The 14,277-nt window shown below is 62.3% G+C and overlaps 2 protein-coding genes across 4 annotated transcripts; both read right to left on the reverse strand.

The window, feature by feature from the left end:
* Window positions 1-279: 279 nt before the first annotated feature.
* Window positions 280-4,520, reverse strand: NAA10 (N-alpha-acetyltransferase 10, NatA catalytic subunit). 3 transcript variants are annotated; one of them, XM_013986517.3, is made up of 8 exons: window positions 4,370-4,520; window positions 3,802-3,900; window positions 3,316-3,374; window positions 2,445-2,490; window positions 2,244-2,359; window positions 1,985-2,029; window positions 1,451-1,535; window positions 280-609 (listed from the first exon to the last, which is right to left on the reverse strand). In XM_013986517.3, exons 1-8 carry the CDS (start codon window positions 4,388-4,390, stop codon window positions 373-375), a joined length of 708 nt encoding a protein of 235 aa, XP_013841971.1. In that variant the 5' UTR covers window positions 4,391-4,520; the 3' UTR covers window positions 280-372. The 3 variants fall into 3 exon arrangements, with proteins under 3 accessions (XP_013841971.1, XP_084863668.1, XP_084863667.1); XM_085007542.1 differs by having other exon boundaries at window positions 280-939; XM_085007541.1 differs by lacking the exon at window positions 4,370-4,520 and adding an exon at window positions 3,998-4,272.
* Window positions 4,521-4,815: 295 nt separating this feature from the next.
* On the reverse strand, window positions 4,816-12,387 carry RENBP (renin binding protein; the record flags this gene model as incomplete). Its single annotated transcript, NM_213900.1, is given in 11 exon segments — window positions 4,816-4,962; window positions 5,050-5,137; window positions 8,288-8,419; window positions 8,830-9,005; window positions 9,271-9,352; window positions 9,905-10,129; window positions 11,131-11,303; window positions 11,486-11,561; window positions 11,762-11,837; window positions 11,965-12,074; window positions 12,337-12,387. Coding segments are annotated over 10 exon segments (1,209 nt in total).
* Between the last annotated feature and the right edge of the window lie 1,890 nt (window positions 12,388-14,277).

Here is a 14,277-nt window from a genome sequence, read left to right on the forward strand (position 1 = left end):
AGTTGAAGCTGTGAAAAACAGAGGGCTCATATTCTGCGTGAAATGACATGATGCACCTGCATCTGGAGCAGGGCTCAGAAGGCTCCCAGAACTCCAGGGTCTCCTTCCCCCCGGGGACCCCTCAGACACCTCAAAGACCCCGACAACGCTCTTCCCTTCTACTTGGGCTTAGCAGGACCCACTGTGCCAAAAGGACGTGAGGTCCACATCCACAGGGACGCGGAAGAGCCAGAGAGGGGCATCCACACACCCCAAAGATGTGCACACTCGCACACAATCTCCCCAAGGCCACTGGGTGAAGTTTATTGTGAAACCTCTCGCGGTGAGGATGGGATGGGCAGGCCAGGGCAGGGAGCCGAGCACGTGCAGGCTCTAGGAGGCCGAATCCGAGGCCTCTGAGCTGTCCTTGACGTCGGTGCTCTCTGTGGTCTCGCTGACCTCGCTGAGGTCCTTGCTGTCACCACCGCTGTCCTCAGCAGCCAGGCCCTTTTCCTCACGACAGGCCTCTCCCGAGCTTGGAAGCGAGTTGCCCTTGCTGTCTGCCTTGTTCTCGATGGAGCCCAGCACCACGTGCCTGCCCTTGTCCTTCAGCTCCAGGTGCCGCCGCAGCTGCCGCCAGGAGCCCAGGGAGAGGCGGGAGGAGGGAGACAGGGCCTAAGTCCCGAGACCACGAAGGCCCTCTCCCGCCCCCTGGGGCTTTTCACTTGCTGGGGCAGGGGGCGGGATGCCAGGGAGCCCGGCCAGGGTGGGAAACACAGGCTGAGGTGGGAGAGCCGGCGGAGTCCTGGCGCTGCCCTCTCTGTGAGCCTGTTTCTTCTCCCGTAGAGCGGAGGCGCTCCAGACTCCCTCCCACGGCTGCTGTGGCGCCCCCGTCTCTCAGCACCTCTAGGGCCTCCTCCCTCTTGCATCACGCCTCTGTGGCGGTACAGGTTCCTTCCTCTGAGAATGGAAGCTTGGGTCGATGGCCGTCTTTATTTATTTATTTTTTGTCTTTTTAGGGCCGCACCTGCGGCATATGGAGGTTCCCAGGCTAGGGGTTGAATCGGAGCCATAGCCGCCGGCCTGCGCCACAGCCACAGCCACGCGGGATCCAAGCTGCGTCTGCGACCTACCCCACAGCTCACAGCGCCGGATCCTTAACCCACCGAGCAAGGCCAGGGATCGAACCCGCAACCTCATGGTTCCTAGTCGGATTCGTTAACCACTGAGCCACGACGGGAACTCCCTCGATGGCCATCTTTAGAGCTCTGCCAAGGTCCAGCCCCCCCCCCCCCCCCCCCCCCGACAGCTAGGGCAGCTGAGGTGAGGGAGGGCCGTGACTCCCAGCAAGGCTGGCGCCTAGTCCACCTGGCCTCCAGCCATCACGGCCTCCTGCTGCCTCAGGCCACCCCTGCCGGCCTTGCTTTGCTTCATCTGCAGGACGGTGGCCCTGACCCCACTGGACTCTTACCTCGTCGGCCATCTGGGTGAGATCTCGCTTCATCGCATATGCATCCTCCCCGTCTGCGTAGTACTTGGGCTCCACTTCGCTGATCCTGGGGGGGGGTGGAGAAGGAGGACAACCCAGGTCAAGAGGCAGCCTCTCCTAGTGGGCAGGGCGGCACAGCCCCTCCAAGGACCCTATCAGAGACACTTCCATCGTGGCTTGCTTTCCCTCTGCTCCTGTCCTGGGCCCTTGTCTCTACTGCCGCCCTCCACCAGGCCCCCGCCAGCATCAGGCAGTCTTCTCCCGGCCCAGCAAGAAACACCAAACATCCCCTGGAATCACATCAGGCCTCGAGCAGGCGGCAGCAGGCGGGTGCCCTTGCCCCTGAGAGCGGAGGAGGTGTCCGGGCAAGGTGGGGAGTCCCCGGCCCCCTCCCTGTGTTGGCAAACTCCAGCTATCCCACCCCCCTGCCCCGAAGGCAGCTCAGCCCATCCCGCCACCTGGATAAGCCAGACCTGGGCCCATCGCAGTCCCTCGGGAATATCCGGATCTACTTACTGAAAGTTGAGGGTGTTGGAGTAGAGGTGCAAGGCGGCCCGGTTACTGCAGGGGAACAAGGCACTGCTGAGCCCCACAGACTCAGCTGTGGGCAGGGACGGCTCATCCAGGTCCTGCCCCCACTGAGTCCCGTCCCCCCCCCACCCCGCCCCACCCATCCCACTTCCCGACCTTCTCCAAAAGCCAAGGAAGGCACCCCAGGACCCACATCAAGACAGTCCCTCTCCCCGCCCCCCCTTCCCCTTCCCCTGGCTTCCACCTCTTCCGGACATGCAGCGAGACGTATTTGGCGTTGAAGTTCTCAATCATGGCTCGGGAGGCCTGGTCCATCAGCTTCTGAGCCAGGCCGAGGCGCCGGTGGGAACGCTTCACTGCCTGGTGGGAGAAAGGTGGGCCTCGAGGGCTGCTCCCACTAACTCCCACTCCCCCCAGAGCCCGGCGGGGGGGGGGCCCTACGCACCAATGAGGTGATGTGGCCGTGGGGCACGTCGTCAGGGTCCTCTTCCCTAGCGCAGGAAGAAGGGGTTAGTGAAGAACCTCAGACGTCCCAGCCCCAGGGGGCGGGAGCCAGGACTCTCAGAACCCCAGGCAGCAGCCAAAAGACATGCAGGGTCGATGGAGTATCGTTCAAGGCTAACAAGAAAAGAGCTCTCTGGAGTTCCCTTGTGGCGCAGCGTGTTAGGAACTGGCACTGTCCCTGCAGCGGCTCGGGTCGCTGCTGTGGCAAGGGTTTGATCCCTTGCCTGGGAACTTCCACCTGCCACAGGCCAGCCCCCCCCCCCAAAAAAAGAAAGGAGCTCTCAAGCCATGGAAGCAGGTGGAAGAAACTTCAACGCACATGACTAAAGTGAAAGGTGGTTTGAAAAGGCTACACACGGGTTCTAAACATATGGCCTGGGAAAAGCAAAACTGTGGAGAGAGGAAAGAGATCAGTGGCCACCAGGGCTGGAGGGAGGAAGAGACGGCTGTGAGGAGCACAGGGACTTTCAGGGCAGTGACACTGCTGGGCCTGACACTACAGTAGGGGCACAGGTGCTGGGAGCCATCTGTCCACAGAGGGCAGAAGGCAGAGACTGTGGACTTCAATGTAGCAATGTCGCCTCACCACCTGTAACAAATGTCCCGCAAGATGTCAAGGATAGGAGACTAGAGAAGAGGGGAGAGGTCACATGGGAACCCTGGACTCGCCCCTCAGTTGCTTGTAAAGCCACAACTGAACTAGAAACCAACCAACCAGCCCACCCCAGGCACAGCATCCCGAGTTGGTGCTCCCCCCTCTCCCCGGCCCAGGTCAGGCGCCAGGCTTCTCTCTCCATCCTTTGGTGACTCACATTTTGGCCAGGACGTACCCCACAATCTTCCCATTCTCATCCTCGGCGATGTAAGAGAGCTGGGTGACAGCAAAGAGAAGGCAGAAAACAAACGCCTGTCAGAGCCGGAGGCGCCCTTGGCGGACACCTGGCCCGACCGCCTGCCTCTTACCGTGTGTGTGACAGACGGCAGCCAAGCACAGGCGGGGAGCTCAGTGACAGTTCCTGAGCTCTGGCCCAAGTGGCTTGGTTTTCCCGCACCACACTGTGCCCTGGTCCCTAACCCAGAAGGGGTGGACAGGCACAGAGGGGATCCCTACCTTGGCCCTGTTCCTCCGCCCTCTTCAGGCACCTCTCCCCCCCCCCCCCCACCCGCAGACACTCAGGGCCTGTTCACCCCTTCGCCCCGCTAGGGTCTTGACGACCTTGCCTGCCCCTCCCAAACTGACCCAGGCTGGAATTTCCTTGGTCTGGTTTCCGCCATCCCTAAATGCAAAAGCTGCCCACCTGGGGCCAGGAAAGGCCGTGGTAGAAGTAATATTTCATCTGGTAGTTCTCCGGCAGGCACAGGAGGTTGCAGTGCTGCATGTTCATCAGGTCCTCTGGCTGCGGGGGAGGAGGGCAGCGGAATGCGGTCAGGCCAGGGGCTGTGGTGACTAAGTAGGCCTCAGACCTGTTACAACTCTGCTGGCTGTCTACTCACCCCCCCCACCCCACCGGGCTGGGCGGGCGCCGTGACTATCTGTCTCTGCACAGGCCTGGCTCACAGCCACTGCGCAAAAACTGACTGTTCCAGGAATGAACGTGAGCGCCAGGAAGCTCCCAGACACCATCCAGCTGCGCCCCGACGTCCCGGAAAGAACGGGTTTGCAAGCCCCGGCCCTGCGCCCCTGGCCTCCTATTCGCGTAGGTCCAGTCCCACCGGCTTAGTGGCCTTCACTGTGCCGCGCCGGTCGGCCGCTGGCGCGCAGAGCGACTGGCCCGGGGCTCGGCTGGGCCCCTGGGGAGCATGCGCACGCGGCCACCGGGCCCCGCTCCCACGCGGCGCGGACAGCCTCCGGCCCCGGCCCCTCACCCTCGCATTGCGGATGTTCATAACGGCGGCGGGGCTCGTGGCTCCCAGCGGGTCGTGAACGCGCAGTCAGCTGTCGCCGCGCTCCGGAGCGTCGCCGGAGCTGCCAGGGCACGGCTGGGACTGGAGCTGGGTCCGGGATCGCGGGGGCGGTGGCGGAAGGGGCGGTGCGCACCGGGCCCGGCCACCGGCCGGAAGTGCGCGCCGCGGGCCCGCCCTCTCGGCCGCTTGGCCAATGCGCAGGGTGGGCCAAGGGCGGGGCGGGGCCTCCCCGCGGGGCGTGACGAGGCGGGGTCTGGTCGGGCCAATGACCTGGCGGGCCCCGGGCCTTGTTGGCAGGGTGGGCGGGCCCAGCGCGCGGGGCGGGTCACTGTCCTGGTGAGCAGGTGCCCTCTGGCCAGCGCGGCGGTCTCTCCCTTCCCGAGACCCAGAGACTCTCGCACACGGGCTATGGTGCAGGCTCAGCTTTATTCTGCGCTTCGGCGGGCGGGGTCAGCGGGCGAGGACCGGGCGCCGTAGAGCCTAGGCGAGGCGGCTCAGCAGGGCGCTCAGCATCTCTTCGCACATGGCAAGGCACCGCGGCACGTGGAAGCAGCCTGCGCAGAGGCAGGACGGCGGGTTGGGAGGGCCAGGGGCAGCCGAGCGCTCCGAGCCCCTGAAGCCCTGCCGTATCTCCCACTCACCTTTAAAGGGACCCCCCTTGATAGTGAGGGCAACCTTCCCCTCTCGGTTCAGGTAGCCAAACCATTCCCCGTACTCGGGATCACGAAACTGCAACAAGGAGGAAGTGACAGGTGGTGCCTGCAGGAGCCGCCCCGACGCCACAGGCCCTGGGGAAGGGGCGTTCCCTGTCCCCACTAAACCGCTCCACAATCAGTGCTCCTAAGTGAGTCCCGGACAAAGGTGAATGCGAGGGCTTTTCCTTTTCCTTTTTTTGCAGGTGGGTGGGAGTCTGCACCTAGATAACACTGCTTGGGAAAGAGGCCACAGGCTGTGAGATGAAACCTTGCAAGTTGGAATAAGAAATTCTCTATCATGATTGCGCTGGTGGTGACAGATATACACATTGTCATGTCTCAGTGAACTAAATGCTTACAATGGATACGTTTTAGAGTATATAAATTGTACTTCAATAATAACTGATTTAAAAGAAGGAAACAGGAATTCCTTTCATGGCTCAGCGGTTTATGAACCCGAACCCAACTAGTAACCATGAGGATGCAGGTTCTATCCCTGGCCTTGCTCAGTGGGTTAATTGGCAGATGCGGCTCAGATCTCGCATTGCTGTGGCTGTGGTGTAGGCTGGCAGCTGTAGCTCTGATTCGATCCCTTGTCTGGGAACTTCCTTGGCCCTAAAATGCAAAAAAAAAAAAAAAAAAAAAAAAAAAGAAGAAAAAGAAACAAAGAAAACATTGATGATGGAAGCGCCCAACCCTCGTGTAACTTTATAACAAGTTACTCCCTAGGAGGTCCTGGTTCCCTGCTCCTCCGAGGCCTAATCTTCAGGCCTGTCTTCCAGGGAGATGAGATGGTGGGCATGTAGCAATGACATCTGACTCCGGCCCTGCACACCACAGGTCTCAAACACACTCCCCCTCCCCTGGAGCCACCCGAAGCCTGCCCCTGCCCCACAGCTCTGTTGATGCCCTGGGACTCCCTTCTCTCCTGCCCACATCCCACCGGGCACCTATCCCGTGGAGGCTTCTCCAGTTCCTTCCCGACACTCCAGTATAGACCTCAGACCCCTGGTCTAGGCCCTTCTCTTTCCTTTCCAGATAAGAGACTTGAGCAGAAGCCCTTCTCAGAAGGCCCAAGGAAGAAATCAACGATATTGAAGTCCCCTATCAAAATGTCGTCCTTGGAGTCCCCATCCTGGCTCAGTGGTAACAAACCGGACTAGGATCCATGAGGACGAGGGGTCGATCCCTGGCCTCGCTCCGTGGGTTAAGGATCCGGCGTTGCCGTGAGCCACGGTGTAGGTCGAAGATGCAACTTGGATCTGGCGGTGCTGTGGCGGAGGCCAGCAGCTGCAGCTCCAAATAGACCCCTAGCCTGGGAACCTCCATATGCTGCGGGTGCGGCCCTTGAAGAGACAAAAACAAAGACAAAAAAAAAAAATGTCTGTGTAAATGGGCGCCTGTGAGTTGGTGTACTCTTTTTTTTTTCTTTTTAAGGCCACACCTGTGGCAAACGGCAGTTCTGGGACTAGGGCTCGAATCGAAGCTGCACCTGCCGGTCACAGGCACAGCCACACGGGATCCAAGCCACATCTGCGACCTACACTGCAGCTTTCGGCAACGCTGGAACATTAACCCACTGAGCGAGGCCAGGGATCGAACCTGCGTCCTCACAGAGACAAGTTGAGGGAGTAAAATTTGTTCTGTATGTACTCGGTCTCTTTCCAGGGACATTGCTCAGTCCTTGTTTTTCGACTCCTTGATCTGACCCAGGAGGAAAACAAAAGATGAGTGTTTGCCCTGTCTGTAATGTCTGAATTTCTGCTTTTTGTATAGTCTGTTATGATGCTTAGTGAATAATGATTGACCTGTTGGCTATAACTTTTGCGATGGTTTAGTGACATCGCTACCTCTTTCTTGAAAATTTATCCCTTAAATTTCACTTTACGGCAGTTTCCATTGTGGCTCAGTGTTTAGGAACCTGACTAGGAACCACGAAGTTTCGGGTTCGATCCCTGGCCTTTCTCCGTGGGTTAAGGATCTGGCGTTGCCGTGAGCTGTGGTGTAGGTCGCAGACACGGTTCAGATCCCACGTTGCTGTGGCTCTGGTGTAGGTGGGCGGCTACAGCTCCCATTCGACCCCTCGCCTGGGAACCTCCATATGCTGTGGGTGCGGCCCTAGGAAAGACCCAAAAAAAAAATTCACTTTATGCAGTTAAAACCAATGGCCTCGAACGCATGTTCTTTGCAAATGCTTTCAATGCTAAGATACATCTCCTCGGGTCTCGTGGCCCGCATGGTTGGAAGTAGAGACAGGCTCGTGCAATAATTGGAGACGCCTCTCTAACTGCAGCATCATATGAACACGTTTGGGATTTCTGGTGACAAAAGTCAGACACTGTAACACTGCTACGGTTCGCTGCTTTCGTTCATGATGGAAGCGAAAGCTGGATTTCAATTAGAGGTTAGTTTTCTCCTGGGTTTCAACGCCCACAGACCTCAGAATAAGACCCCCTGTTATAACCCCTCCCAAACTGGGCTTTACCAGTGCCGGGTGTCGTGGCTTTAGAAACAGGTGAGGAATCATCCCTCCTCCACCATCAAGCTGGCACGCGAGGTGCGCCTCGGCTGCAGCAGCTCGGCGCTCTGCTCAGAGTGCTCTGGCCTCAGGGAAGGGGCTTCCTTCCTACCTCACAGCCTGTCCCTCTGATCTCAAACGCTGGCCTTGCCTCCTGGCTTATGTAGTCGTGTGCCACTCCAGCAACGGTGGCCAGCCTAGACCTCGCCGCCTCTGCAGCTGCCGCCCACGGGCCAGGATGACAGCCACAGCCCCGGGTCCCCTCCCGGAGCCCGGGGACCCAGGAATGCCCAAGTCAGACAGGGTGACTCCTCTGTGCAGAGCAGTCCTTCCAGCCTTTTCTGTCCCACGTGCCCCCCAGTCCCCAGCCGTGCTTTAGGTCTCAGAGCTCTCATCAGCAGCTACATGGTCAGTCCTGCCACCACCACCAGCATGACGCACCCTGGGGGGCAAGGGCCACTCTGGTGACTGAACAGAGGGTACCAGGGCCAGCACTTCTGGGAGCTCTCAGACCTGCAGAGGCACCACACCCAGCAGCGGCGGGGGGTGGTGGAAGAGGTGCACGGGGTGAGCCTCCCCATCGCGGCCCAGCTTCTTCCCACCGCCCCCAAGCCTGGCCCTGGCCCGCCTGGGAAGAAAGGGCTGCCCACTGCCGCCTCCACGCACCTGGCGAAACGTGTACTCGGCCACCTGGTAGAAGAGACGCAGTAAGGCAGGGTCCCCGCTCTCACTGTAGCCCATGAGAAAGGCGATCATGGCTTCGCTGTGCGGCCACCAGAGCTTCATGGCCCACTCCAGCTGCGAGCAAGCAGAGGCGGGCGTCTGAGGGCCCAGGGTGCCACCCTTCCGGTCCTGGCTCAGATGCCATCTGGCCTGAGCATGGGGAGCTTCACGATGGGATGGACGTCCCTGGGGGGCCGAGGGGACTAGCTTCCTGACCCGGCTGCAGCCCCAGGAGCCCCTTCCAAAGGCCAAGGGTGGGGCAGGCTCCCCTTTCGCCTTGGAATCGAAAGCCTTTGTGTCTCGTTAGTCTGTCGAAAGCCCCTTGGACACTCTGCTCCTGCCGGGGGCAGAGCAGCCACCCTCTGTGGACCTCAGCAAGATCCAGGCGCAATCGGAGACAAGAACGGAAGGGAGCCAGCCGGCTCCCACTGCTGATGCCCCTGAAGATAAAGGCGAGGACCACGGCGCCCTGGGCACATCCCCACCTGGGTGGGGCAGAGGCCATCGGCATCCTGGAAGTAGAAGAGGCCTCCGTGATCAGCGTCCCATCCGGAGCGGAAAGGCAGTAGCAGGAACGTGTCGATGACGTGGGCTCGAAGTTTGGCGTCACCGCTCCGGCTGCTGTGGCGGAGCAGGAACCAGCCAGCTTCCAGCGCGTGGCCTGGTGAGGACTCGGGGTGAGGCAGGCAGCGGGTCCTTCCCCAGGCAGGGGCTCAAGGCCCTGCTCAGACCACTGACTCGCTTCCTCTCTTCCCCACAGTGGGAGCTGCTCTGAGCTCCCCTGGGGACAGCCGGCCCTCCCAGTCCGTGCCAGTCGCTCTCGTGCAGCTGACGCACTGGCACAGGAGCCACGTCTCCCCTTCTCCACCTGGTGCTCCGGGGCGGAGGGTGGAGGGAGGCCTTCCCCACGCTCCCCGCCCCATCACCTGGGTTCTGGTGTCTCCCCAGGCAGCCAGAAAGTTCCTCGCCATCTTCCGACACATTCTCCAGCACAGCCTGTCCATCCCTCTGCCGAGGGAGGAGGAGAGAGGCAGCTGGGCCTCAGCACCCCCCCCACCCCATCATCCAACCAGCAAGATGCCCCTCCCCTGCTCCCTCCCTCCTGATCTGCGGGCTTGGGTGGCCTGGCTCTCAGGAGCATTTGAGAGGGAGTCCATTCACTCCCAAGGGTCTGAGTGGGTTCTAACCCTTGCTCTGGGCCTGGGTGTGTAGGCTAAGACGCTGAACGGGGACTGAGCTTGGGTGGACTGGACTGCCCACAGAGGCCTGGGACCAGCTTGGTTCTGGGCCGGGTTTCCTGCGCCGTGCGGTGTCTGGGGCTCTGACCCCCACCCTCGGGCCCTCAGTCCCCCCCAGGCTCCCCTGGAGCCCTCCTCCCCTTCCCGAGGGTCCCGGGCCACACCTCACCCTGGCGGGGCCTCCCCATGCCTCCAGGTGCCTGAAGGGGGCCTTCGGGGCCCAGCTGGAGCGAGGGAGGCGCCCCCCGGGTGGGGGCGGGGGCTGCCCTGCCCCCCAGCTCCCAGGGCCCGTCTGGCGCCGGTGTCTGCCCCCGGCCCCTACCTGGACGTGCTGCAGGATCCTCCGAGCGCACCAGTGCCCCAGCTGCGCGTAGCGGCCTGCCAGCTCCTCGTCCTCCTCCCCGAGCTGCTCCACCAGGCACAGCAGCATCATGGGCACTGCCATGGACTCCGAGGCCACGGCCCCGGGGAGCTGGGGCCGGCCCAGCCCAGAGGGGTCCTCTCGCACCCAGTGCACGATCTGATCCATCATGTCCACCGCTTCGCTCTGGGGGTGGAGGGAGAAGAGGCTCAGGCTGAGGCTGCATGCCATCCAGTCTGGTCCCCCAGGCCCTGATCTGCCAGGTCCCCAGGGCTCAGCCCTGGGGTGGGAGAGCTGTGTCCTCCCACCCACTCATAGGACGCCTCACCAAGGCCTGCTTTGGGGCCTGGGCCTGGTCTCGGGGTGCAGACCATTCCCGGGCAGTGAGGTCAGGTCTAAACGCCAGAGGGGGACCGAGCGAGAGGGGTGCAGGGAGCGAGCGGCCCCTCCCAGCCAGGGCAGCTCCCTTCAAAACTAAGCAGCGCCCTGCGGGGCCTTCTGGGGGATAGGCGTCCCCTGTGTCCCTCACCCCTTATTTGTAGGCCAGCGTTAGCCCCCTAGGCTTTCCCCAAGTTCCAAAGAGCAAACTTGACCGGAGAAGTGAGCAAAGGCAGAAACAAAAGAAAACAGTCCAACAAGACGAAATAATAACACTTTAGCCATGAGGAAAAGCCAAGGACATTCTAGCTCCTCCTCAAAGGCTGTAGGTGACATCCGGACTGACAAGACGTTAACTGCTGCCCAGGGGCACGTAGACCCCAGACCCGTTGGAACCAGAAGGTTGATGATGCGGCCTCCCGATGACCTCACCACCCACCCATCGGAAGAATGTCCCTGAGCTGAGCCGGCGCCCTGCGGCCCTCCCTCACCTGGCTTTTAAAGACCCTCCCCTGAAAGCCGCTGGGGAGTTTGGGTCTTTTGAGCACGAGCTGCCTTTTCTCTCTGCTTGGCCTCACGCTGGGTGCCCTGCGCTTTGGTTGGGAACCACCTCTGTGTCCAGGGTCCCTGTGGGGCTGTGGGAGCGGGGGCAGGAATACCCGCAGGCCCACAGTGAACGTGCGGGGGCCCAGAGGACGGGTTGCCGTCGATGACAGACCCGGCCTGCGGACAGGACCCGGGCAGCGGCTCGCACACCGGGGCGCAGGCGAGGGCACGGAGCCTCCCCAGGCAGCCTTCCTCCCGCGCACCTGGTACCGTGCCTCCGCCGTCACCCTCCACAGCTCGTTCATGGCCATGGTGTAGAAGCACTCACTGAAGATGCTCCGCTGCACCTTGACGGGCCGGCCGTCCCGCGTCAGCACAAAGGCACACTTCTTTTCAGGAGGTGCCACTCGGGCATGGCGCAGCAAAAATTCGCCCCCTGGTGGTCAGGAAGGTGGCAGCTAGAACTCGGGGGAGGAGGGCCCCGCCACCCCTCCCTCCCTGCCTGTGAGCCTTCAAGGCCTTTCGTTGCTTCTAGAGCCCTCTAGGAACTAGGCACACGTGGTGCACGACTGGTAACTTGAAGGGGCCTCCACGATGCTGGGGACAGGGAGGGGGCACCTGCTTTAGCCGCATCCAGAAGCTCAGGGCGGTGGAAGCGCTCAAGCTTGCGGTACAGGCGACAGTACATCCACACCTGTTGCGGGCGGGGGTGGGGGGACATGGCTTAAGTCCTTAGGGCTGGGATGAGGGGGGAGTCCTCAGTGCCCCTGACGTGGAGGAAGGGTGCTGAGCCGACAAGCCCTGTCGGCGTGCTGACCGAGGCAGGGCAGAGCAAGCCCAGGTCCGACTCGCTCCCGCCCCTGGGAGAGCTGCGAGCTTGGGCACGCCTTGTACCTGCCTCCCCTGCAGCCAGACGTACTTGAGGTCGTCATACACCCGCCCGTCGCGGCCCAGGCACGTGAAGAAGCCCCTGTGGGACAGGCAGCATTAGCAAAGGGGCCAGGAGAAGCCCAGCAGAGCCGAGTCAGCTGCGAGTGAGGCGGGGGGCTCCGGCAGGGCAAAGCCCCTGCTGAGGGCTCCAGCAGGGCGAAGCGCACCCGTGCTCCCGATCGTGGGAGTGCTCCAGCCAGAAAGCCATCACGCGGTCCAGCTCTTGGCCCACACGCTCCTTCCAGGCCTGCAGAGTTTCGCGCTCCTTCTCCATATCCTGGGGAAAAAGTTGGGGCTTGGGGACGCAGCTACCCCACAGGCCCCCCCATCTTCCCGGGTCCCAGCCTCCCCTGTGGGCTCCTTGGGGGTCCGGGTCACTCCAGGCTCTGGGGAACCCCAGGGTTCCCTAACCTGTGTCCCCTAGGTCCCCGGGCCTCAGCACCCTGCCTTCAGGGTTCCCCCCAACCCCCTGTGCAGATCTGTCCTCGGGACAACACCCTCCCCGGCCCCGGCCCCGGCCCCGGCCCCCTGCCACTGGCCTGCCACACTCGGAGACCCCCCGCTCAACCCTCCCTCTCCTCCAGGAAGCCAGACGGAGCTGATCGCTGTCCCGTGACTGTCACTCAGCTGACCCAGCCTAGCCCCACCCACCCCCTCCTCTCCGGGGTTCCGCCGGCCCTGGGGGCGGGGCCTGCGGCGGGGGCGGGGCTTGGCGGGCGCGCGGCTCTGCCCCCAGCCTCGGCCCTGCCGCGCCCCTCGGTCGCAGAGCCCCGTGGAGCCCCCCTCTGGAGGCGCCCTGGCTCCTCCTGGCGGGAAGCGCTGGGTGAGCTGGCAGGACCGGCTGGGACCCGGGGAGGGGTTGGGGGACCGCAGGGCCGTCTCTCCTCCTCTGGCTGAGGTGGGATCACTGTCTACTCAGGTGGTCAGCGTCGGAGCTCCGGCTTCCATGCTTTCTTTGATAAGGCCATTGATTAAGGTTTGTGGCTTGAGGCTCCGGGGAGTACCGTCGCTGCAGGCCCTGTTTACGGCGGGGGGGGGGGGGGTAACCTGTTTCACGTCCAGGTGGACGCCAATCTCTAACCCGCTCTTAGCGCGAGGAAAGGAATGAGCAGAATGGTGGTGACTCTCAGTCTAAGGATGAGGCTCAGGGGCGCATCTCCAGCCCTAAGTCCGCTCTTGGGCAAGGAGACCGGGCCAGGCCAATGGGAGAAAACCACATCTTCCTGGACCCCACGTTGGTTTCCCCCCATCTTTAAGGGATACAAACCCCTCTAGGACAACAGAAGGGGGGGCTCTTCTCCCCCCTCGCCGCTGTCCTGGGAGCTGTTTGCTTTCTTGTGATAAAGACTTGGCTTGCTTGCTGCCTGTGTGTTCGCCAAGTTCATTCTTCAGTTCCGGGGTCAAGAACCCAGATTCCAGTAACATCTTTCCGGCATCGTAGCCACCTCTGCCTCTCACCACCCCAGGAGGGCGTGGGGTGCAGTGGGAGAGGGAACAGCTGGAAATGCCTGAACGCCGAGCCTCCTCGGGCCTGGGACCCACAGGATGGGCAAGTCCTCCGATGAGTCGGCTCCTGGGCATCCGACTGCACTGCGAAGGGCAGAGTGTGCATGCTGGCTGGCACCTCTCTGCCCTCAGCTGCCCAAGTTCTCCAGACCTGGCTACCAACCCCCAGGTCTGGTTCTCGTGGCTCCTGGGACCTCCATTTTCCCAGCCAGCAGAATTATGTGCAGGGGAGGCGTTGCAGGGCCCCGAGGGTGTGGCTTGGGGAAGCTTGGACTTTTTGGGGGTCGGTGGTCCTGTCTCCTGGAAGGATGGACGGCAGCCCGGGCAGCGTGCAGAAGCTTGGCTCCCGGGCCGTAGCTGTGCGGGGGGCTCGCGCTGCTCTGGGCTGCTCGTCTGACACAGCAGCCGCGGCTGTTTGGCAGGCAGAGTCCTTGCAGCAGGTGGACCCCCCCCCCCTCGACCCTCAAACAGTCGCCCTCTGCCTGGGCTCCCTGGAGCTGCCCTGCATTCCCCCCCCCGCCCCCCGCCTTACCTGGTTCGCGGGGTCCTGGCTCGCAGCTGCCTGTCATTGGGTTGTGGCGTAGCCCTGGCCTTTCCAGGCCTTCCTGGGACTCGGTCTCCCTCAGGCCTCGCCCAGGACGAGCCTTGGGATGTGGAGGATTCGAAGGTTCCAGTGGACGGGGCCTCAGCCAATCCAGCAGTACTCCTCTGAAGAGTGCGCTGTTTAGACCAGAGCCCAGCACTGGCGCGGCCTTGGCTTCCAGAGTGCAGGTGAGCAGAGGGGCGGTGGGACACCCCCGCGGCCCCCACGGAAAGCACCCCCTGAGCCATCTATCATGGGGCTGGCAGATCCGCACAGGCCCCTCCCCTTCCGGGGCCAACTGCACAGGGACCCTTGGCCCCAGCCAGGCCATGTCTGTCAGGCCTGGGCGTCGCTCCTCCTGCTACAGTCCTTGGGGCACCTGTCCACCCCT

Source organism: Sus scrofa, chromosome X (genome assembly GCF_054392235.1).
Source record: "Sus scrofa isolate SSC_HxYL_T2T_F1_AM1 chromosome X, Sscrofa_HxYL_maternal_Yorkshire_Landrace_v2.0, whole genome shotgun sequence".
Classification (NCBI taxonomy): domain Eukaryota; kingdom Metazoa; phylum Chordata; class Mammalia; order Artiodactyla; family Suidae; genus Sus; species Sus scrofa.